This window comes from Augochlora pura, chromosome 1 (genome assembly GCF_028453695.1).
Source record: "Augochlora pura isolate Apur16 chromosome 1, APUR_v2.2.1, whole genome shotgun sequence".
In the NCBI taxonomy this organism is placed as follows: domain Eukaryota; kingdom Metazoa; phylum Arthropoda; class Insecta; order Hymenoptera; family Halictidae; genus Augochlora; species Augochlora pura.
Window position 1 is genome coordinate 4380113 of NC_135772.1, and position 25151 is coordinate 4405263.

At 41.9% G+C, this 25151-nt stretch overlaps 1 protein-coding gene across 2 annotated transcripts in view; it reads right to left on the reverse strand.

Annotated features, from left to right (window-relative positions):
- Nucleotides 1–6: 6 nt before the first annotated feature.
- The window catches only part of LOC144468095 (pikachurin), a 230041-nt gene continuing 204896 nt past the window's right edge, over nucleotides 7–25151 (reverse strand). For both annotated transcript variants that reach the window (XM_078177279.1, XM_078177288.1), the window contains exons 10-15: nucleotides 22163–22386; nucleotides 12820–13069; nucleotides 9770–10053; nucleotides 8272–8517; nucleotides 7668–7771; nucleotides 7–6466 (exon numbers count right to left, since the gene is read on the reverse strand). In XM_078177279.1, the coding sequence (XP_078033405.1) occupies nucleotides 6318–6466; nucleotides 7668–7771; nucleotides 8272–8517; nucleotides 9770–10053; nucleotides 12820–13069; nucleotides 22163–22386 (1257 nt within the window). In that variant the 3' untranslated portion in view covers nucleotides 7–6317. The remainder of the gene's footprint in view (nucleotides 6467–7667; nucleotides 7772–8271; nucleotides 8518–9769; nucleotides 10054–12819; nucleotides 13070–22162; nucleotides 22387–25151) is intronic.

Genomic DNA, 25151 nt, shown 5'->3' on the forward strand with positions numbered 1-25151 from the left:
AGAGAGGAAGGGAGCGAGAGAATTTCCACGTTCGTCTCATAGATCCGTGAAAATTATCTTAGCGCCCGTCCTTCCTCCCTTGCGCCCCCTGCAGCATCGAAATGTGAAAAAAGAAACCGTTTTTTTTCGACCATTCTATATGCATACATACATGCATACACACACTTACATATATGTATATACATATATATTCGAGGAGACTCACGTGGGTCGCAAGAATAGGTTGACAGGATAGACTCTTCTAATAGACTTTGCAGACGGACATAATAGAAATATTTAATATATAGCATCATATATTAATATAATATTCAGTAATAATATAATATCTATTATATATTAATATGTATGATATTTTTTTTATCGTTTTTTTTTCAATATAGCGTTCTTTTACTTCCTCGTTTACCCCATCGTATCTCGTTTATTTTCCGTCCGAGGTTTGCGATATCCAGCGATCTCGATTCTTCCTCGTTCCGGATCGAACGATCGCGATCTGCCGCAGCCGCGGCCTCATGGGATCCATCAATCTGCATCGATCAATCCCCGTGGACCACGGCCGGCCGATCGCCGCGTTCCCATTTCGTTCCCTTTCCATTTCTTTGGTCGTTTTGCAACGTATATGCGTTGATTGCGAAAACAATTATATAGAGGGTGTCTCATAAATTACTACCAATCCGGAATTGCATACCTGAGGTCACTTCAAGCAATCTTTCCTTTACAATAATATTTTTCAAAGCGACGTTAACAAGTTATTAATAAAAAATATTGACCAATATTTCTCTTCAGCTCAACGAGCATTGTTTTTTCACTAATAACTAATTAACAGTGTTTCGTAGAACATTTTTATAAAGGAAGAAGTTGCTAGAAATCACCTCAATCCTTTCCCGGATTGTTAGACATTTCTCGGGCACCCTGTACATTCCGGAGTCAGACAAAACGGACAGACTAACTTTCGATGTTCCTTCTGCCCTTCCTTCGAACAGAATAGCATTTATCGGGAAACTCAACCGCGCTTTCTTCCGCGAATTAACCGGTTAATTTCGTGATGATCGACCATCGCGCACCGTTCTCCTGGAACCCTCGCGTCCATCGACTATTTAAACGAATTGTGAAATCCATGCCGTGAATTTAAACAATAAATATCATCAAGCAAGTGTTAGTTCTGGTCCGGAACAGTGCACGAGGCCGAGGAGATGCACCAAGGGTTGGCCAAGCGCGAATAGATACACGTAAATTGTCAGGTTGCTTTGCTCCTCCATTATAAACAATACCTAATACCATCCCTGACAGAAATTATAGAGATTCGGACATGTTAGGATAAAATATTCTGCTGTTTGAACATCGTTTCTCCGTGAGTTTTGCTTAAGTTTAACAGCAATGTCTTGTCAAGGATAGTTAACAAACAGTCGGAGAATCTATGGTTTTTCGCAACCTGACGCCTTTCGAACTCAAGACAGAACGTGTCAACGTTGACGGTAAGCCTTATTTTAAGTTCGCAAATTAATTGTTAATGCACAGAGTGTAAAGAAACTATTACGTCAAAAACCACCGCAGACGTATACTATGTCTTTTTCTTGAAGATTAAATTTTTCAAGGGCTCAGAGAATACCCTATGGTAGCCACGGCGTAATTTTTTCTTACACCCTGCACAAGTGGCCTAATGGAACGAGCATTCGTAGAGAAATGAAAACTTGTCGCACGCTGTTACGCAGTGACAGCAAACATCGTTCAGGAACCTTATATCCGGCGGTGACGAGAATACAATTTAACAGAAAACACGACACCGAAATGGGACAAGTGCAATCTCTACGCGCGACGAAAGTGTCCGCCGATCGCTGAACGAGAATCTTTTAACCGGTCGCTCGAGGCTCGCGAGATGATCGAATTTACGCTGAAACGGGCGTTCATGATTACGACTGGTCGTTTATGCGGTTACAATGTTACCGTTCGACTTATTTTACAAAATCTAGGGTCGACAGGAAACTTCTGTCACGTATGAAATGTCTATCAAAGTAATGGAACCTTTCGTCTCCGTTTGATCTTGTTCAGGTGTACATTATACTCGCTGTTTCACATAATAAAAAGCTAACTAAGTTTTCGAATACATTAAATTAAATTTCAGTAAGTGTACACGTAACTGAATATAACATTAAACGTATATACATTTAGTGAAATTATAAAAATCATTCTGTGAGCATCTAGGATAGAAATTGTACTATAGAAAAATAGTATTATTTTAAATAAATATAATTTAGTGTTAAGTATTAACTGCTACATAACTCGATGGTTACGTTAAATAAAGAGCATGTAGTACTATGGTATCTATAGTATTTTATGAGTATAAGCACTGTATAGTATCTCGAGCGAGCGATTAATTCGCGATCGGCGAGCAACGGGACGAGACGTCGTCGCGAGGCGCTACCGACGCCGCGTTTCAGACGGAAGGGGTGAACGCGCGACAAACAGCAAGAGGGCTGCGCGGAACAGAACTCGGTGTGAAAATTTACATGTGTACAAGCTCGTAGAGTCGCAGAGGAGTCTGTCGATTGCACGACACAACACGTTTGCGAGTGAATTGTGCAAGAGAAACGGTATTTACCGGCGAAAGGAAGTAGGCGGCCCCCTTCCGGGGCAGGCTGAGATACATCCGCGCCGGGGATACGCCACTTTTACGTCGCTAGACTTTGTCACGTGTAATCGTTTATATTTATTATAATTGTACTTTCTACGTTTTTTAACTACCATTCCACCTTTGATATTCTTGTGTTTCATTTATATAATTTCAAGAAAATAACATCCGTACAAAATTGACTACAGCCGATTGCTTTTCTGATGTGTGTTCGTTCGGTTTTCACCGAGCCCGACCCCGGGCTCGGCTCGCGCCCGTTCAAATCATTCTCGACGAAACGGAGAAACTAAAGTGTACCACTCTCCCTTCATCATCCCCCCAAATTCGTTCGTCCGTCTCTGCTCTTCCGCTTCTCATCCTAACCGTTGCCTCCTTACGATATGACGTGTGTATACGTATTGACCTCGCTGATTGATTCCGACCGGCGCTACTCTTCTCCCCTTTAATCCTTCCGGCACGAGTCTCGTCGTATTGCGCTAATTGATTCTCGAATTTGTCGAACAATTCCGCGTCGATTCTAACTACACTTAACCCTTTGGCTTTACCAGGCGTATATATACGCTCTCATATATTTCATACATGTATACGAAAGGCGGAGATATACACCACGTTTGTTAGCGCTCTATATTAAAGTAACAATTCTTTTCGTAGCAATGTGCAAGTTAATGAAAGTAAAAATAGCTTAGAAAACGACTTAAGATAGATTAAAGACTGGATGCTATTAATTTATTTGACAATTCTCTCCGAAAGTGCGCTGTAGTCAAAGGGTTAACCGCGTGTTATAGCGTATAGTTCATAGGCGAATTTGCAACCCGAGTGGTCGACTTTAATACATTAAATTTCGTTCGCAAGACTCGTTTCTTTTCGTTTGATTATCGGGGGAGATTTAGACACAGGAATTTTACCCCTTGGTTTATGCAATTATTAAACACAGTAGTTCTAATTTGTGACACTGATCGCAGTACAAGCAATTAAGACTATAAAAATCGACAGGATAATGTGGCACACATATAAAAATAAAATAAATAATCGTTTCAAGTAGCAATAAGTGAATAAATAAAACGGTAGCTATGGTCGGTGACAAGATAATTCGAGCTTCGTTGCACAAGTTTGCCGGAAGGATTAACGCGTGTGCTAGATCCGTTTCCTCAGGGTTACTCGAAAAAGTCCTATCAAGTTAAGAAAATATGCGGGGATATCTCCGTATTAAGTCGCTAATTACTTTATACAGATATTTAACCATTAGAACGTGCGGCTCGTGCTTCATAAGCGGAAACGTTGAGGAACGTACGCTGCCAATTGCGGAAGTACAGTACGAAGCATAGTTGTTCTTTTAGAACACGAACGCGCGCGGATCGTTCCGGCATGCACGCGCAAACGATCCTCCTCGCCATCGCGTGCCTGCCCGTTGCACGCAAAAGCAACGCGAATTTATAAAAATCCGTGCGTGGAGAAAAACACTTTTTCGCTTCCGTCGCGACGTCCCCGCCGTTCTCCGTGACGTCGAAAATTCTCTTATCGCGGAATCGACGATTTTCGAAGCTGCGTTTACATTCCGCAGTTAACCCGTTACCCGCCGCAATTCAAAAGTCAATTAAATTAGGAAAATAGCTTTTCGTTTAAAATGAAATTGAATATAGCATTATTAGTATTATTCATTTAAAAAATTTTAAATTAATTCATTTGGCTTAGTGAACTATTGCAGATATAAAAGAACCTAATATTATAAATTTTAATACATCCATTTGTGTCTTAGAAAAAGAATAATGGCGGGTATCGGGTTAATAATAATCGTCGTGTTTTGTTCAGCCGAGATTCAACGAAAACGACGCGGTCTACCGTTAGAAAATCTAAGGAGATTTGTAATTCATTTCGTTACATAACGCGGATTCGATTTATCAACGGAATTCGACTGGAGATCGGACGAGTTTCGAGGAAACTCCGCGTGATTTTTACAAATGGCGACATTTTCCGGAGACGTTTCCGCGAAAAATGACGGCTACGGAGAACGTGCTGGCGAAACGATCACTTTCTCCAGACGTAGTTGCCGTGTGTTCGCCACGACGGGGGGAGTGTCCCAACTACTTTTGCATCGTCGATGACGTCAATTGCTTTTGGTCCTTCTTGTACCTTTCGTAATTGATTTAATTCCACTCGCTCGATTATTACACCTCTCTATCGAGCGTCCGAGGCCTCCGCTCGAACGTGCGAAAATTATACGACGCTGTCCGCGTGACACAGGATGATTCGCGTTAAATGCTGCCGCTGGTTTCATTGAACAATCAGAAATTCATTGTGAAAATTCTTTATAGGGATCGGTGAATCCAAGAAATTAAATTAAATGAATAGAAAATGATGTCCTTAAATTATTTTCATAGTTCACATAGACTTATGAAACATTGAATTACAGAATAAAATTTTGACAGCGAATTTCGACGAATTTATCATAAGGAGAAGTAATATTATTTCTTTACAATCTCGACGCAGCTATTTATGGTAAAAATAAATGACTTAAGACACCTAGCAGCCTTGAATGCGACTACCCCGTGAACGCAGCAAGCTCGCATATACGCGACGCACACGTAACTCGATGCAGCTACCGCGTTCGGCCGCGGTCGAACCTTTCCTATCCGGACCAGAGCCTAGTCCGTTAGGTTATAGTTCGGCGAGTTGGCTGGACGTGTATGTATGTGTCGAAGATAGCCGGTGATGGATCTTGCACGAGTGCTCCGTCGCCTCTCTCTTTTATCTGGCGGGCTCTCGGCCGGCGATCGAAGGATTTTCGCGCGACGTCCGGTCGGAGGGCGTAATAAAAATTGACGCGGAGGGGTTGTGCACTTCTCTACTCGTAGTTTAATCTTATTAGGCCGAGGGCGGTCTTCGAGACGCGCTCCGTCGAGTTCTTAATCCGGCCGGAGAGACAGTCGTAACTGACTATAGACGCCGTTCCTCGCCGTAACAACTTCCGTCCGTTGGACACGCCGGCGAAACGGAACAATCGTCCCACGCCCGACTCGGAACCGAAGAAACGGCGCAGAAAAGGAAAGCGAGAAATAACACACCCGATTCTCACCGTACACATCGCGTTACATTTTCTATTGGGGATACCAAGCTTGGAACATTCTCCATTGTTCTCTGCCTATTCGCATGCTCGGATTAATTCCAATCGCGATGCGACTCGACCGGAAGTTGCCACAAGAACGGATGTACGTCGCGAGGCGACTGATAGATCTCCACACCGCGATTACCTTTCGTTTTTAATATTTACAGTATATAAGCTGACCACTAATTCTTAACCGTCGACGAGACATAGTCTTCCCCTAGGTTTCTCCTCCGTTTCCTATCCGTTTCTTTCGCTTTTCGTTCGCGTTCTTTCTTTCTTTTTTTTCTGCATTTTGTCTTTTTAGCATTCTCAGCGCGGGAGAGAACGTTGTTTCGTCGTTGATGAGAGTCTGTACAAAAAGGGTGATGATCCGTGTATAAATCGCAACGCCGACATTGGTCGGGGTAGCGTTCAAGGGGTCCTCAAGGTGTGGCGACGTGTTCGCCTTGAACGCTGCCACCATAGGACCCGGGGTTCGACCTCGGCTCGAGAGCCCGAGCTCTGCGTGATTCATCGTGATGTATTTTCATATCCTAGTAATGGCCCGAGAGGACCTAACCACCTAGTGTCGGACGGTACCGGTGTCTTTCAGGGGATGCACGAGTGCGTGTTGGTGGCCTGCGCCGGCGACGACAGGGCCACCGAGAAGTCCGAGTCGAGAACCAGGTCGCTGATGCAGCCGACGATGCCCTTCGTGTATCTGCCGCCCGTTGTCCTCACGATGTCGGGCGCGCCACCTAAAAACAGACACGAGTCAGCCTTTTGTATGAAATATCGTTGACACTAACCACTTGCTGTACCATTTTTCTCACAAAGTTACAATAGCTACGACGCTTTCTATTACAATAATTTCTTAGAAGGCAATTTATATTTATTGTCTGTCTATTTTTACTTAAAGTTTTAAAGTCATATAATGTATATAAATTTTACACAGCTGTGAAATAAATGGTAGTGCAAGGGGTTGACAGTAGAAATCTCCAGCACTTGTCAGACTCGCCAAAGTATTTTCCAATATATTTTAGCATCCACCAAAGTAAATAGTATTCATCAATCAATGACCGTATTCGTATCCAAAAGGGGTAAGTTCAAATTCAAAGCGCTAAAGATACAATTATAAATATAAAATTCAAGAAGCGTGGCTGCTAGTACACGGAACATTTCGGGAAAGTAAAATGCCACCCGGTTGGAATTTACATCCCATAAGTCGACGAGAGTTTAATAATAAATCAACTCCTTTCTTAGAGAGTTTGAACAACTTATTGTTAGAAGTTTCGTTGAATTTTGCCAGCTTTACGCGAGGCCGACCCACTTCGCGTAATTTCGGTGATAACTCAAAGACGACTGAACAGAGAGGTGTACAGGTCGGTTCAGGTGCGGCTTGCTGCAGTTAATCTGGTACGGGTTGTGTTCTACTCCGACGTAGAAATACGGTTTCGCGGAAGTTAATGGCGGCTCGAATTATTAAGCGCTTGTGCGGGGGGAACGCCATACTGTTATCTTCCTGTTCATAAAATTGTTTTATGTGTCAGCTATTATTTTTCGTTCAACAGATACTCGCCCTTAAAAGTTTAATAAATGCGTTCAATTTCTGCGAGGGGAATATTTATAGACTCGTTGCTCTAATTTAATCACTCGATTCTTTCATTCTATTTTTGTTCCTGATATTGAATTTTTCTAAGAGAAGATAGCTAAGATTGTTAGCTATTTAATAATTGCGCATTCTATTTGAATATTTTAAGATATCAAATAGTGGTCCACAAATCAAAGAAATCCATCTAAAACAAAAATACAAATAAAATTAATTAAAACCTATGAAGTACAAGGGTTAACTAAAACCCCTAAAATAAATCTCCGAAAATCTCCAATTACAGTAAACGTCTGAGACCATTTCCCAAGGCCTAATTACAGATTAAACAAACAATTAAAAGTTCCACTCACCAACGTAGAGACCCGTGTCAGTGTTCAACTGTCTGAGCTGTCCAGGCGACGATGCGGAGACGCCGGTGCCGCTGTCAACGACCAGCGACGCCCACTGCTCGTTCCTGAAGAAACACAACTCGACTTTAGAACACGAGAACTCGATTAACAAAGACGTTAAGGATTCTAAGAAGGAGTTAGTCCGGAGGCGTGCGACGCTCACTTTTTGATGAGCTTTCGTAGAGTGCTGGAGCTCGTTAAACTGAATCCAATGATACCCGGTTTTTCGAGCGGATAGACTATAGTTTTTGAGATATTTAAGGTTAAAGCTGTTAGTAACATATGCCGATGAATAAGTACAGCCATGTATATTAGGATATACAATATGTATTTATACATATGTTACATATTACAAAGTATACAGGTATTAAAATGTATTAAAGAAGGGACTTTTACTAATTCAAAATAAATAGACATTGCGCTACATCTCATCAAAAAGCGAGCATAATCCCTGGAGACCTTCCCTCGTAGGTTCTTCCTCCACTCCTAAGTCCTCTGATGAAATGACTGACAACAGTTTTGTCTCACATCAGAGATGTTCTAGCTGACAACAGAGATGTTTTACCTGACAGCGCGTACACGGTGCCACAGATCATCGTCCAGTCTCGTTAAATTGTATCGCAGAACCGCCTCGCCGGAGCCAAGGTTGTACGCCAGTGTCAGATAACCACGATCCAAGCCGAGGGCAAGAAAATCGTCGTTCTCGTCCCTTTGTTCCTGCGGATCGGACTGGCGACCGCTCCACAATAGCAGGCCACTGCTGCTGCTAGCACGGAATCGCATGTTGATGTCCACTCTGTAGCTGATTATCCTGCAACAGACGGATTTGATTAGTATCAATAATTTATCCCTCGCAAAAGTTCTCTCTGTGCCCTAGTTAACGAATTATTAAAATTATTAAAATTGATTTAAATATATAATATATAATAATGAATAGTATATGTATATATAATAAAATTTCTTTCTCTTTTTTCTTCTTTTTTAGGTTCCAGGATATTTTTATGCTTCGGTTATTTTTAAAGCATCCTAAAAAAGAATTTTACGAAAGCTCTTATACGATTCTTCCTTCCCCAAGACTTCTTATCGGATGCATTAAAAATCGCGCCTTTCTGTCTGAAAGTAATAAGCTAAGTTTGAAAGATCGTGGGAGATTAGAGAACTCCGTGTGCGGATAGATTAATTTCGTCTTTACTGGAGATTTATCATTCCATTTGGCTGCGGAACGTTTTTAAGACGCGAGATTAACTATACAGAGACGTCAGAGACATTAAACGATGAGATTGAAAGAGAAACTGAAATATATTTGTACATCTTACAAAAATCAAGCTAAAAATAATTTCAGAAAAATCCATTCGGTTTTACAGTATTTTGACTATCATTTTATAGAAATTTATTTCAGAACTGCTTCTTCTTTCTATTTAATTTCTATATAATCTATATTTATATAAATTCTTTTTATTCCATTTAATTGTATTTATAACTACTTTTCTTTTCAAAAATAATAATAATTTCAGTATTGAATTAGAGCAGAGATATATAAGTGGTACTTTTGATAGAAATCTTTGCCATTTGAGTGTCAAAAAAAATTATTAATTGGCACTAAGTAATTAAAATTACTATAAGTATTATTTCTTCAAAGATATATGAATTATGCAGTATTAAATATGTCTTGGAGCTCGCTGCTTCCTCTATGGAAAGAAAGCCTGATGTGTAGGGGGTTGAAATGTCTAAAATCAATTGAAAATGTCCAAAATTAATTTAAAATGTCCAAAATCAAGTTAAAATGTGGAAAATAATTTTAAAACGTTCCTCAATCAATTTAGAATGTTCCTTAATGAATATAAAATATCTAAAACCAATTTAAAATATTCTAAATCAATTCAGAATGTCCAAAATTAATATAAAATGTCCTAAATCAATTTAAAATTAATTTAAAATGTCTAAGACCAATTTAAAGTATCCTAAATCAATTTAAAAGGTCCAAAATTAATTTAGAACGTCACAGATCTATAAATTTCAATATGTAATGCCCCAGAATATATAAGTATGGTGAAATACGTTACCTTTTCATCGTGTCAGCGTCGTTGTAATGCAAGTAGCTCTCGCTGCCGGAAAAGCTCGGCACCGATCTCTCGTACCGCGTTCCGACGTTCGATTTCGCCGGCGAAACGCCGAGGATCGTATTGTCGTCGGGCGCCGGACAAGGATGCGGCATACCGGGTCGACAGCGACAGGTGAAACGGTCTCGAAGGGGCCGGCATTCCGCGTCTCCGCAGGGCCTGGCCTCGCACGCGTGTCCGCAGTTACCGACGTTCACCCCGCCGAGGGCCTCCGCGAGAATTCCAATCTGTACAGAGGAAATTGACGGCTTTAATTGACAATTTAGACTCGAACGATTTACCCGTTCATTCTTCCGACTCGAATTCACCGGCGACGACGAAAGTGCTCTTTCGCGCTCGACGCGCCCTAGAATCCTGGAAAAATGATTAATTTGCTCAGGGAATTCCTGTTGCTCGTAAACATGTTATAGAACAAATATGGACTCTACAGTGTCTGTATATTTGGAATAAAAAATATGCAACCAGTCCTTCGAAGCACAGTGGTTAATTTTTTAAAATGGTATAGCAGCTCATGAATATGTTACAAAATAAATTATATACTCTATAGTATCTGTATATTCCACATAAAAATTTCCAACCAGTTATTTGAGCAACATTGGTTAATTTTTTAAAATGGGATACCAGGAAAAAAGAGAAAATTGTTGCTAATGTTCCACCGTGTCAGAAAAATAAACGATCTTAGCCGAACTTCCCCCCTGTCGGAACACCGAACAGCGATAAATTCCTGCGCATTATAACTAATTGAAAAGAAGCGTGGTGATTGGTGGAACTCGATGGAACTCGCCGCGCTCTCGCCTAATATCAATAAATTCGACGATTACTTTGCCGGAGTTTCCCCCCTTTTGCGTCGGACGCCGGTGTTCCTATCGAATTTCCATCGAGCTGCCATTGTTCCACTTTCGTTCGAAATCGATAATCAATTGTCCGTAATCAGTCGTTTGCCGGTAACATCGATGCGCAAATAATAACTCGTTGTCGATTCGAATGTTAGAACAAGTTTTTTCGTTAGTCGAATTTTTGTGGAAAACAAAAATTCACAGAAGCGATTGCAAGATAAAAATTACATAATTTAGATATATCTTATTTAGACACTTATTACTAATTTATACAGATATAATTTTGTATTCTAATAATTTATTTTTGCCTCGAATGAATAAAGTTCGAATAATATTGTTCGAACAAAGATTTTAATAAATTCTTTGATTAAAATTCTTCATTTAAAATTTTATTTCAATGAAATTATGTTCGTACAATACTTTGAATCAATTCTAAGAATCTTACTCTTTATTCGAATAAAGTATGCTTCCTTTGTCTTCGCAGATTTCCCTTATCGATTATTGTCGCAAAAATCCGCAATTTATTCACTGCTAATCCGTAGAGTTATCTGCGCGAGCACAACGACCAGGTGAAATACTATAAAACCTTAGGTAACTCGAAAGAGTGTAAGAATTTACTGGCACGAATACATTCGAGCGGGAGTCGAGGAAAGAAACAATTAAGGGAACAAAGAAAGAAGCAATTAAGGGTGGAAACAAGTTTCCGTTTGGCTCCTCCGTAATTTACAATCGATGCTGGATTGTGCTCTGCATGAAATTCGCAGCCCAGCAATAATTAAATTCGACGTGCTTGCCAGTACAATAAAATATATACAAATTAAAATATAAATATAATAATATTACGGATATAATACTGAGTTTATAGAAATAAACATTAGGTCAAAAAATAACTAAGAGAGAAAGGAATATTTCTGGCGATTCAACGCTTTAAAAAATCATCGTCTTGCTCTTCTATATGTTATAAAAAAATATTCCATTTAATATTTACACTACCCCGATTTTTATCATTAAATTCACCTCGATTATCGATGAAAATATATTTCGCGTGAAATGTATAAATAATTGTGACCATGAGTTTCGCCAGAATCGCGCAACATTGCAACGCGAAAGTAGCATATTTATCAGCGATCTTCCGAGCTCAAAGGGTTGCACAGGAAATGTTGATGGCACTTAAACGCGGTCCAATTTTCGCCGGTTCGAATTCTCGTTTGTTCTGATCTTTAAATTCGGACTCGTGTAATATTTCTGTTTCGGGAAGCACGCGGGACAGGTAATTAAAGTTGAAACGCGCGTGTGTTCGGCTTCTCTTGGGAAATTTCTGTCAAGTGAAATAGGGGTGGCACGTGTTCGAAGCGTGGCTCGACGGCAGACAACGGAAAACTAGGTCGTATTACAGAAATAATCGTTGCGCTGCGAGCAATAATATAACGCGGATGTTTCGGTGTTATCGATGGAATTGTTATATCTCCCCCTAACCCCGCCCTCTCTTTCTCTGGAATGCGCGTGTCGCGGTTGGCGGGATGAATATTAATTTCAATTAGACCAGCTACGAACTGTATTATTTTGACACTCGTGCCGCCGCCTGACGAGCTCTGCGCACTGCCTGTTCAACATTGTTTAACGGACGAACATTGTTTTCCACGACGGGAACCGTTCGTGCAAAAACAGCAGCGACCATCTTTCGCCGAAGCTGCAAAATTATTCCCGTCCTCTTAAAAATGGAAACTGCGGACGCGCCGTGAAAAATATACTGTTGCCTGGCAGCGAAAACGAAGTCCATAAATATTTCATCGGCGAATATTTTGCGATTTCCATTCGCGAGAAATCATTTCTCTCTTCGGTAGCGGCTCTTCTTTCGAAATATTTCTCGCTTCTTGACTTTTGTCGCAGATTTACTGTGTTCAGAATCGTGCATGATAGGAGCTGGAAAATAAAGGGATTGGTTAATTAAGGTGGATAAAACTACCCTGAAGGGTGGTAGAAATAAATAGAAAGAAAAAGAGGATATTATAAAAGAGGGGAGGTCAAATTGATAGGTAGAAGGGTTAATATAAAAGAGGGAGGGATCAACCATGTAGAGACGAGGCCTAACACCCCAAATAGCAGGGCCTGTACAGCCCTGACGGGTTATTTTCGCGAATTGCAAGACTTTCTCACCTCTCGGCGATTTAGGATGACGGTCTGAATGCAGCCGACGAAACTGGCGGTGGTCTTCATTTTCGGCGAGTACATGTCCGTCGACGCCGCGCCGCCCAAGTAAAGATTGAGAGGCAACGACAGCTGCGTGAAAGCGCCTGGCGCCAGGATTTCCTGCGGAGGATCGTCCTCGACCTCGAGGGACGCCAAGCGTCCGGTCCTCGACACCCGCACCTCGACCCATTCGCCGAGCCGCACCGGATTCTCGCTTCTGCAACAACGATCGATAACGTGACCCATAGCTCTCTACAATTTCGGCGAGACGCTCTGTTGTTTCTCTAACCACCTATAGGAAACCACCGAGCTACAACTCCGGCTACCCGCTAGATGAAAACACGGATTTTATGGAAATTTTATTCGCTACAGGCAGGTAATCTGTAAAATTACGATTAAATTGCTCGGGGTATCATAATTGCAATGTAATTTAATTGTATCGTAATTCGTAATTCCGATCGATTAATAAAATACCAAGTCATTCAATTGTATTTGATAATCCTTCTTAACGTACTCACGTCATGCACCTGTTTAAAATTACAATTTAAATATCGAGTATTTTCAAGACGCTGTAACTTTTTTTCGAAAAATGGTAAAACCATGGGGCTTAGCGGGTTTTAAAGGGTAAAGTTTCTACTTTAATATGTACTAACTGATTTTTTCTATAGACCTGAAAAATATTGAAAATCGTGGGTGAAGCGATGCCTCTTGGACTCGAAATATTCTTAAACTTTTGAACTATCGTAACTTTGTTAAAAAAAATCGTATCATAATGAAAATTAGCGCGTTTTGTAGAGCAACGTCTCCTCTTTAGTTTGCCCTGGTCGTTTGTTAACTTGGCCGTTCGAGGGCGGCTAGGTATAATTTATAATCATATAAACCGATTAAGTCAACAAATTCGTTTCGCAAGCCCGTCGGACTGCTTTTCTTTTATCGAAGTTTCGGGCGCGAGAAAAGTTGAAACGACTGCGTCCGGGGTTTTTGCCGTGAAGCTACGGTGAAGATAAATATCAGGGAAGAAAAATCGGGCTGCATAGTAGGGGGGTGGCGGGGGCGGAAGTTGGCTGCGAACTCTTTGAAAAATTAACGGGTAGCTGCGATTAAAGTTCCGATGGCAACATGAAAACGAGAGCCCGCGGAATCGTGGAACTTCGTTGCGTCGGGCGACGAAAGAAAACTCGAAATTCTCCAGCAATAACACATTTAACCCTTTGTGGACGAGAGGCGAATTATTCAGATAATTTGTATATAAATTATATTTATGTATTTATATTATATCCCAGTAGTCGTTAATAATTTATTATAAAAAATATTAAAACTAGGGATACTATACTATTATAAGAGAGAAAAGGGAGAATATGAATGCCGAGCATAGTATAAGAGCCGGAAAAATAGAGGAACAATTAAGTCGAATGAAAAAGAGGAATATCGGGGAGGGTGGAATACAAAATGGAACCTGCGGGGATGGAATAACAAGAGAAAGATTGGAGATCGTTCGAGGAGAAAAGAATCTGTTCCATCTGGTCTCGGTAAAAATAAACTGCAGGGTAAAAATAATAAACTACAGAGAACTCACGGAATTAATGCAATCCTTTTAACAGCATACAATATACTGTGCTCTAGACTATTACACGTTACGATTAAAAAATTGTGCATATTAATTTTAGAAGAACTAAACCGATGCGAATAATTTTTAATGTTCACTCAACACATAGAATTAATGCTTGTAATTTTTATTTTACGCAGGCACAATATTTAAAAATTCCAAAAGCCGCGGACAAATTAGCCAAAGTTTCCGAAGAATTTCGTGGCGAGTCAGCAGATCTCTCGAAGGCGTCCCGCGTCGTTTCAACCCCCTGGGAGGCCACGGTATATTAACAAAAGCCGACAGCGTCAAATTCCACGTACAAGGAGACAATTTTGTTAGGTCGGTAGATTGCTTCTGAATTTTAACGAGACCCTCCTTAAAAAAACGAGGACTTCCATGGGGCAGGTTCGCGTCGCCGGCGATTGAATTTTTAACTGCGCGAATCAGTTTTCTGCGCGGAGAGAAGAAGCGGAGGGCTGGAAAGCGGCGAGTAGCGGTAAAACGCGGATCGTTGTCGCGCGAATGTAAATACGTCTCGTGGAAGGAAACGATTATTCGACGAGAGGCGCGTCTTCCCAGCGATTCCCGCGGCTGTTGTTCCGAGCTGCGGGGGTGGAAATGGCGAAACGGCGGAGGGGACGGGTAGCCCGTGGAAATTCTCGATATCTCAATCCTCGAGCGCGTAATCGCCCTCCTGTTCCCCGATAATCGTGGCAACCGAGGGGGGGAAGGAGGTGAAGGCGAGAGAGAATGTTGCTAGGAATGATTGAGCGACGTGGCATCTGAAAGCGCATCGTTACCGAAGCAAGCGCCGCGAGTAAACGAAAGTTCGCTCGTTACGGGGCCGTGCGCCCCGCTTAAAAACTGCGTGCGGCGAGTTTCTTCTCGCTGGGTACACCTGACACGGGTCAACAAAGCGTAATTATTACGCCGACGCCCGGCCAATTCGCCGGTTTTTAGGATATCTAAAAATATGAGCGCGTTTTTATCTTCCAAGGCGAGAAACGTCGAAAAATTGTCGCATCACGCCTCGAATTAATTTTAATCGAATTTAATACGTTCGTGGATGAGATAGGTACATCATATTTTAATAATTATTCTAAGAAAAGTGTTCAATAAAATATAATTATTCCAATAGCTATGGAATATTATCTTCGAATATTTTAAAATGACACAATTAATTTCTTTAATATTTCTAGGAAAATTCGAGTCGCTGTAATTTTTTAACAACATATACCTTTCACGATGAATAAAACAGATCAAATGAGTATCGTTTAACGCCGATACCGCGAGAATATAAAACCGTTTACGGCCGAGTAAAGTGGCACAAAACTGCACCATTTTAAAAATATTACTCCCCAGTGTATCAACCCTCTAGAAAGAAACGCGTAAAATATTTCTGTGCGAAAAATTCCAGGAAAGTCGACGTGTTACACCAGAAAATATTCTCTCGGCGGCTAATTTCCGAAACAAAGGACGGACTTAAACCGTCGACGGACGAAACGGGCGCCGCGCGAGGGGGTGGAAGACCGCGTGCGAGAGGTTTTCGAGTATTTTTTCGCGGAGTGGCCTTTCGGAAAACAGGAAAAAGCAGCGCGCGCGGCGCATTCAACGTCGGGTTAAATTGGCTCGGACTGGTGGAAAACGGCCTTGAGGCAAAGTCCTTCCTTGTCGGCTTAAACGTTAAGCCGGGTCCTCTCGCGGCCTGGCAGCGATATTTAAAGCTCCCCCGGGGCGAGGAATTCCCGATTTTTCGCCGCGTTACGGCGGCGCCGGTCCACGTAACATTTCGGGGGTGGAAGGGTGACTGCCACCCTATCTAGAAAGTTTGCACGCGTCGCGACGTCGGCTCCAGAGACTGTTCAATAGATGACTTTCTCCAACCCCCCACGGAACGTGGGACGCCGGTCTTCCGGTGTACCACCGGGGTTCTCTCGCCGAAATATTATCCATGAGCAAACTTCATTCGCATTCACGACGTTTGACCGGAATCACGGGACTCCATTCTAGCTTTTTCTCCCTTTCCGTTGGATTTCCTTCGTCGGCCGCCCGCAATCCGTCGACGCGACGTTTTATTACAAGCACCGGAACGTCGAACGAGAAGAGACTCCGGGCACCACACACCGTCGCCATCTTTGCCGGAAGGAATTCTAATCGGCGAAATACCGCGTCGTCCCTATTTCTCCGTGCACTTCGATAGCACGCCGCCGTGTTAAGCCAAGTTTTCAATGCGTTCTACGCCGGAATTTTGCTCACGGCGTGTGCCACCAAGGTATTCCCATGGCTTTTAATATGAAATAACTCCTTCGAACGATTCTACGCGGTGTGCTCGTTAAAAATACACTGTTATAAAAGCGTCAGGGATGATCGGAGTGTAATTTTTCTTTGCTGTGGATTTTAAGCGTTCGTTGGAAAAATCAGTGGCGCAAAAATCTAGGCTGGAATGATGTAATAATTTGTTCAAGGAAATATAAAATATAAGAAAAATGAATGCACTACCCCCTTGCATTATGTTTTTTTTTTCATGCTGAATAATATTATATAGTATAGTATAATAATTATCTCGATCACATAAAAACCTAAAAAAAAAAACAATAAATGCAACTAATAAATATAATAAATAATGAAAAATTGTCCGGGCCAGCAAGAACAGCATAAATTGTTGAAGTCTGCGGTTCGGAAAGACGATGTTCCGACGTTAAAAGAGATTCCTCCGTGAGATTGCGGGTCGACCAAAGAGGGGGAAGGGGGGAAGGGGGAGGGGGCGATAATAATGGCGGTCGGTCGGTGAACATGACGAATGCGAATGAAGTTTGCCGACGGATATTATTTCGCGGTGGCGGCGCCGACCGACCCCTGTCGGAAGACCCCGTTGTCGTGGATAAAAAGGGTGTTTATCGGAGAGTTTCATAAAGCGAGCAAATACGCGCGCGCGGCCGGTTCCCGTTCGCGCTACGCCGTATATGTAAAACAGAAACGCCGGTGCGCGCGTTCGAGTTAAATGAATCGAGATTAATTAACGTGAAATATTTTTCCACGGGGAGCTGCTGCCGGGCTGCGCGGCGCGGCGCGCTGGTACAGCTTCCGGGCGCAGACCGCGCCAGTTATAACAAGAAATACAATAATGGCCCATTGTTGCGGACGTTAATTTAATTACCGTCTGATCGATAACGACGAACTACAAACCCGCCGCCCCCCCCGCCCCGGTGTTTGTTGTGTCCTGGTCGATCGAAGGCTTTCTTTGTTCCGCCGCCTATTGTTCGAACGGAATCACTCGTTAGCCGAGAAATTAAATCCGAGCGACGGGGATGACTATCGTTTTCTAGCGTAGGATGGTGCAAGGTAGCGCAGGATAGCTCAAGATAGCATAATATAGCGGAAGATAGCGTAAGATAGCACAGCATAGCGCAAGATAGCATAATATAGCACGGGGTAGCGCAAGATAGCAGAATATAGCACAGCATAGCGCAAGATAGCAAAATATAGCACAGTATAGCGCAAGATAGCAAAATATAGCACAGTATAGCGCAAGATAGCAAAATATAGCACAGTATAGCACAGCATAGCGCAGGATATAGCGCAGCAAATATTATATATAATATGTAATATTAAAATATTATATATAATATTTTCGATTGATACACGATCGGTGAACATTCCGGAATTTCAGCGACCAGACGACTTTATTTAAAGCGGTACAGTGGCGTAGAAAGTTTGTTAATCTTCGTCCCTCAATTATTCCTGTTCAACGTCCTTACGCCGACGCTTTATGGCAATTACGGCCCTACACTTTTTCATTCTGTCGCGCTTTGTTCCAGGGCTAACACGGGAGTGCAGTTAACATTATTCTCAAGTACCATTCACTCGTCGGCTCTCTCTCTCTGCTCTCGCAATTATAAATCCCTGTTGCTCCATTACGTCGGTGTATTTATATCAAAAATGGCACTACTACTAGCATTGCTGCTGCAACAGACTGGCCCTATTGCGAGAGGCCGTCCCTTCGCCGCCGAATTCCCATTTCCGTCATTTACAGTAATTAATGGCAATCGGTGACCAATATTTAGTCGCCGCTAATTAAATAAACGAATCGTAATATATTAAAAGCGCGTAATTGTGCGATAGCCTTGGTGAGCGTTTTATTATATTATACGTTTAAAATCGCTGCAGGTTATAGGAAAAATTAAATTTAAATAATTTAAATAATTTAAATGTTTACCAGTAGAAGACAATTCAATCCCGGATTAAAGATCGCAATCCTCGGAGATTCAAACGTCGCCGTCCCCGTAGTTATTCCCCGAGATAAATAAAAACGGTCGCTCCATTCTGATTGCAATTTCTAAAAATGTTTCTCTTAATTCGCCCCTCCCCCCGTCCCCGTTCGTTAATAGTTCGCCGCGTTTTAACCGGTGTTCCATTTAATCCTGAATTATGTCAGTCTTACTTTTAACTGCGATCTTTATTCCGGACACTTCAACGCCGTTCCGAATAACGTCGTATTTTAACGAAACCGTTTGCTGGAAAGCGCGAGCGCGCGCGTGGTATAACGGTGTCCCGATCTTAATCCCGCGCTTTTTATCGTTACTCATGAATTCATGTTACTCGCTTATTAAACCCATTTAAGTATCAAAAATAAACGAAACGGTCGCGGCGGAAAATCCATGGGAGTCGTTCCTCAAAAATTCCTTTTAACTTTGCGCTTTGGGTACAACAATTTATGCTGTTCTTGCTGGCCGGGATATTTTTTCTTATTTATTATATTTATCAGTTGCTTTTATTGTTTTTTAGGTTTCTGTGTTAGCGAGATAATCGCTGTTTAAAAATTGCAAGAGGATATTATTGTAGTACTGGTAACATTATTTGAGGGTTTAGGTTAAGGCTAGATTATTATTGCTTATATTTATTATTTGCTTTCATAATATTTTAACAAATAATAAATGTAAAGAGTAAATATAACAAAGAATGATCTGAGTATAAAAATGATCTTGGAACAATTTAAACGATATCTCAGAGCCACCACTCGAATGCAAAAATGGTTGATAAAAATGATTTTCCCCTTGTCGCGATTCTCGAGAAACAAATGCCTCGAAAATTGCAGATCAAATATTATCGACAAGGCTACCTTTTACTGCGCAACATTGTTTTTAATTAGCGAATAAAATTGCGGGCCAGGGGTGACAGTAATTAACACACTTGCGACGATACGGGGCCGAAACGCGTGGAAATCTCGCTCGGGAATCACCGACGTGACGAGAAAACCGCCCCTGAATATTCTCAAAGGCTTCCTGCGGCTGCGGCGCGGATTTCTCTTGGGCAAAGGGTTAATCATGGCATCGCAAATGGAGAGAAAAAAAAATGAAGGGATCGGATCGCGGGTGTTAGAAGAGGGGGTGGTACATCCTATCCTCAACGGGAGCTAGCGAGAGCGAGGGAGAGAGGGAGAGAGAGGGTGGCGTTCTCTCCTCGAGGACGCACGAACTGATTTTCTGTCATGAATATTCAGAGGCTTAATTCGCGATGAGACCGATCGACGCCGATACATCGTTACCGGCGATAGCACGGATTAAACGATCGGGGCCTGGTTCTTTCGACACTCGGCGTCGGGGCTCGTTAATCGATCGCATCGCGCATAAACTCGTTACGTCGCGTTACAAGGGACGTAATCAACGGGATCACGGATCCGAGAGCCGGCACCGGACCATTTTTCCGAAAGCCGCATTTCCCATCGAGGTCTGCTACCTCTCAACTTTTTAAGAAAATTTCGCTACCAGCTATACGGTTTCCTCGACGTTTCGCCGACCGGCCATTCCACCGTAAAAGTTTTTACATTTTTGCAACATTTATTGTTCGATCATTTATTTTATTCATCGTCAAAGGTATCCAATATTTAAAAAATTATTTAATAGTATTTAAGCGATGCAAGCGTCACTGTATTAATTAAATTGACCTGCTTGAAATTATTCACGAAAGCAGAGGATTTCTTCAAGATTTCTTCTTGAATTATATGATAATCTACAGATCAATTTAATAATATAAAAATTCTTTACGATATATTGCAGCAATTTTCAGCATCGCCTGTCCACTCGACTGCAAAGGGTTACTAACTAGTCTATTTTTATTCTTCATACAGATGCAGTTCAGAGTCGGTAAAAACGTCGTGTCAGAAGAATAAATTGTTTATACAGTATTTCACACCGATCAGTCCAGAAGCCAGCCGTCCCGCGAAAGGGTTCAAAGCGCGAACTCGTCGAAACACTCGTTCCCGTAAAAACAGAGACGAAGGGGTGATTTCGGTTTCCCGGACCGCAACGTGTCGTCGGTGGGAACTCGCGGTGGGGACCCCCTTGAACTTTCAACAAATTAAAATACACTTCCCCGTCTAATCAAGCGCAAACGAGGCGGGCATGGTCCGACCGACCCACTTCCCTTTTTCACCCCAGTTGCCGTATGCGCGTTCCCAATAAAATTACAATATCCGTTCACGTCCCTTATCCGTTCGCCGGGGGGCCGGCATGCAAACGACTCAATTAGAGGCTCCGCGGCTCGAAAGGAGTAACGAGGAAATTGAAAGGAAGAGCTACTGGGTACGCCCCCCGCCCCTCCGTTTGCGCGGGTGGTTCTCACCGCGGGGGAACAAAATGGCGGACGCTACCTCTTTCGTCGGAAAATATTAGTCGATCGGAACAAGGGTTGCGTTTTATTCGCTTAATTCTTGCTGAAGCGTATTGAGAGTTGGATAAGGCAATACTGACGTCAGTCGCATTTTATAAAGTTATTCTGAATTAACCCTTTGCAGTGGAGTGGCGTCTCAAGGCATCGATCAAAATTACCTGCAATAGAAATCGAAATATATAGTCATTGTTATTATTAATTGTTGGTAATATTATAAGAGTTGAATAATGGTATGATTATAGATTCATTGTATAAATTATTGCTCGAATTATTTTATTCCAGCTTATGTTAATTCATTTTATTCTATTTCATTTTTATCTGCTCCATTTTGTTCGCTTTTAATGAGATTAATTAAAGACATGGCTCCAAAAATTGTTGAAGAAATAAATAGATTAATTCTTTGAAAGCAAAATACTTTGGAACGAAAAATTTCCAAATTTTACATCTGGAGTTAACGTAACTCGCAGCGCAAAATTCGGAGGAAAATTATGGCGCTGAAAGCCACTGTGTTGCAATCCATTTGCATCTCTTTTGAACGATAAGTTTCGACGTTACCTTCGTCTAACCTTTTCGCTAATTGTGAAACGTTGTCTATCTAGGCCAGATGGAATTTCTGGATTTTACAGTTGAAATGGTATCGACAGCTAGATTTCCGATTGACGTCAGGATCATAATTGAATGACGCAGTCGTCCGACCAGGTTTAGCAAGGGATTTCGTTATCGAGAATAATAAATTTCTAAAGTAATAAATATTACCTTTCCACGTAACGATTCCAAGATAATGAAACCTTGGAATAATTCAATATTTTTGGAAGGGTTTCGATCGATAGAGAACTGGATTTTCCTTCATTTTTATTATTTAAAGGACCTCGATTGAACTTCGATTTATCAGCTGATACCATTGTATTAATAATTCATTGAAAATAAAGCGAAATGGACTATAGATAAGGCTATTAATAATATTAATACTACTATTAATAATATTAATAATACTATTACTAAAATATTAATTGAAAATTCAAAGTTATCACTGTTCCAGAGGAAAGAACTCACCTCAACGTGGCAGGACCCGTTCCCAGATCGAAGGTGAACTGCACGTGTCCCGAGGACAGGTACAGCGCTACGAAGTCGCCGGTGGCATCGCTATGGTGGCCATTGTAAAGTATAACACCATCTGGCGCTGTCGGTTTCAATGTGACAGCCAATTCCAGCCAAGATAGCGACGTGTCCGCCAAACCAGGGTACCGGAGATAAGAGGACCCGTTGAACGATGGTACCTGTAACCCAGAGAATCCATCGGGCATGGTTATCTTAGGGGGTTCTAGATTTTCGGAAAGTTCGCCCGTTGAAAGACGCCATGAACGACGCTCTCGGCGAGCGACCGGTGATTTTCTCATCTCTTTGGCACAGATAGCGACAGACTCTGCTCGAGATACGATTAAATACTTTCGTGGGATATCATTGTTTCTTTTCACGCGAAGCCATTTTGTTTTTTCTTTTAGCAATTTTCTTGCCGGATGATCTTTTTGTCGATTTCATGGTTTTTGCAGCGAAAATTGGTAGAATAAATTGCACAGGGTAAAAGAAATTTTTTTTATCCAATTTAAAGTCAAAGTTATAGTTTTAAGGGATGTCTCCACCCTTCCAACATGGCCGATAACCCATAAAAAGAAATTACATGCGTTGCTAAATTTTATTCCGCGAACCAACTCTCGTAAAAATGCAAGGGTCACTTTAAACTGCTGTAACTTTGTGAAAAAAAATCGCAGCTACATTCCGTTTTTTTTAAATTAAAGGAGAAAGTTAGAACTTTATTCTAGTGGAAATGGCATGTTCGAAAAAAATTTTACAAAGCCTGTACATTTTTTCAAGCATGGCAGCTCAATACGACAAACATGGCCTTATATATAAAGAGTTAGAATAACGAGAGTGCGTTATAAATAAAATCGAGAAAAAGTGTTTCAAAGTAAAAACTTCAAGCTTTAATTCAAGATTAAGATCATTATTCTAACATGATTTCTAGCGAAGTTATCGTCAGTCAAAGTTGCTCAATTTTCCTACGCTTTCAAAATTCCAAACTTACACAATTTACACTAGGATTCCTAATTAATTTATGCTTGAGTTAAAGAGTTAAATCTAGAAATCGAGAACAAGAGGCACTCATCGCGCAGGTGAGTTTATTTCGTGGAGAAGTGTCGTCGTAGCCAATTGCTCGAGCCCGCTGTATAAATATCGTTACTTTCCCGTGTAATATTTCGAGGCGAGAGATCCGGTGCCGTAGGATCGAGCTCGTCGATCACGGAGCCCGCGAGGAAACACCATAAATCGGACGATATCTCACGCGGCGTAGCGAGAAAAATCGTCTGGTGCGGAGGAGGCCGTCGCGACGACATTATTCCCTTCGGCCGGCCCTTATTTTCCCGGGCTATCTCTACGGCGTCAATTCCCGAAAATGACGTAGTTACCGAACAGGAAGAGGCTGTGGCCGACACGGTGCCGATACACTAAATTAAAGCCGAGCTTGTTCCTCGCGATCGCTGCTATTACGGCGTTCGCATAAATCCCGTCGGCGAGCACCGAACACCTGGTAAGACGGCCGGGAACAAGTATAACACAGTCGCCGAGTGATAAAAATGAAATTGTATCCCGTGCAAGCTCTGCCGGCTGGATAAACCGGGAATCCGTTCGACGCCGTTCGAAAATGATGAATATTCTTGCACGAGCAACACGCGCGAGATATAATTCCGCGAGCGTGTTGCGGCTGCGACACATTTTATGTGCAGAAAACGTTGTCGAGCGAGTCGGAAGAATTCGGTTTGGAAAGGCGCTCTTCACAGAGACGGTTTCGATTTTTGTTCCGTTAATTTATGTTTCAAATATATTAGATTGACTGAGAGTAAGTAACTACCCCCATGAATAAGTCACAGGGTTGAAATTTTACATAGCTAAATTTTTCTTCTACAATTATTTAACAGCATAAGGCATTGAAAAATCTCTAAGGGCATTCAGGACATCTTAATCGACTTCAAATGTGCATCGCGCGATGCCATACGCGGACAGAGACGCGTTGTCGAAGGAGAGAAAAAGCCGTGGGAAAGGGACCAGGAATATCAATTTTAGTCGCATGCCGGCTGGTATTGAAATTACTCCGCAAGTGTACCGGAAGTAATATCGGTCGACAGGCGGACACGAATTTTATCGGATACAGTGCCGGCGCGCGTCTACGCGAGCTTTAATGCTTCCGGCGCGTCGTTATAATCGATATCATCGCGAAATCCGCGCATAATCCGCCGTATATTTCGTCGCACACGCGGAGTGGTCGGCTGCGGATGAGAGGACAAATTGATCGGCATTATGTCTTCGTGGCCGATGACGCGTTTTCAAATTGCCCGCGGAACGAGAGAATCGAGAAGCGGTGAAAAATTAAGCTGCGATCAGGCCGCTGTAGAAATAAATCTTCCAACTTTAAATCATTTATGGATTTTTCAATTCGATAACTCTTTCACGAAAAGATAATTTTTTTTATTAAAAATATGCTAGCTGGAAAATTTATTTCTATATTTTAAAAATTTTATCTAACAAATTCCTAGCACTTGGTCTTCAGCTAAATGCTCTCCCCTAACTCGGCGTAAACACGTCCGGCGACAGCCGCGTAAAGGGTTTCCGTCGATTCGACGCGATCGTCTCCTTGTATTACGTAGCTGCAAGATGGCGGAGGAAGAGTAATCGAGCCCCTCGATTCGGGGATCCACTGGGCCGAGCGTAATTTCTATAGACTTTGAAACTGGTTCTTCTACTCTCATTATGCCCCGAGTGTTCGCCGTATTAAGGGAACCCTTTGAAAACGGTGGAACGCTTCGCGAATTCTTTCATCAAAATTTACTAGCCGCCGAATAATATCTTCGCGCGCGATTTCATCGCTTCGTTTAGCGGCCGATCGTTCCTGTATTCATAGCCCGTGAAAATGCCCGAGGAATTGTAAAATAGACCAGCCAGATTTTCGTTCCCTCCATCCTCTTATTAAACATCCCCGATCTTTATG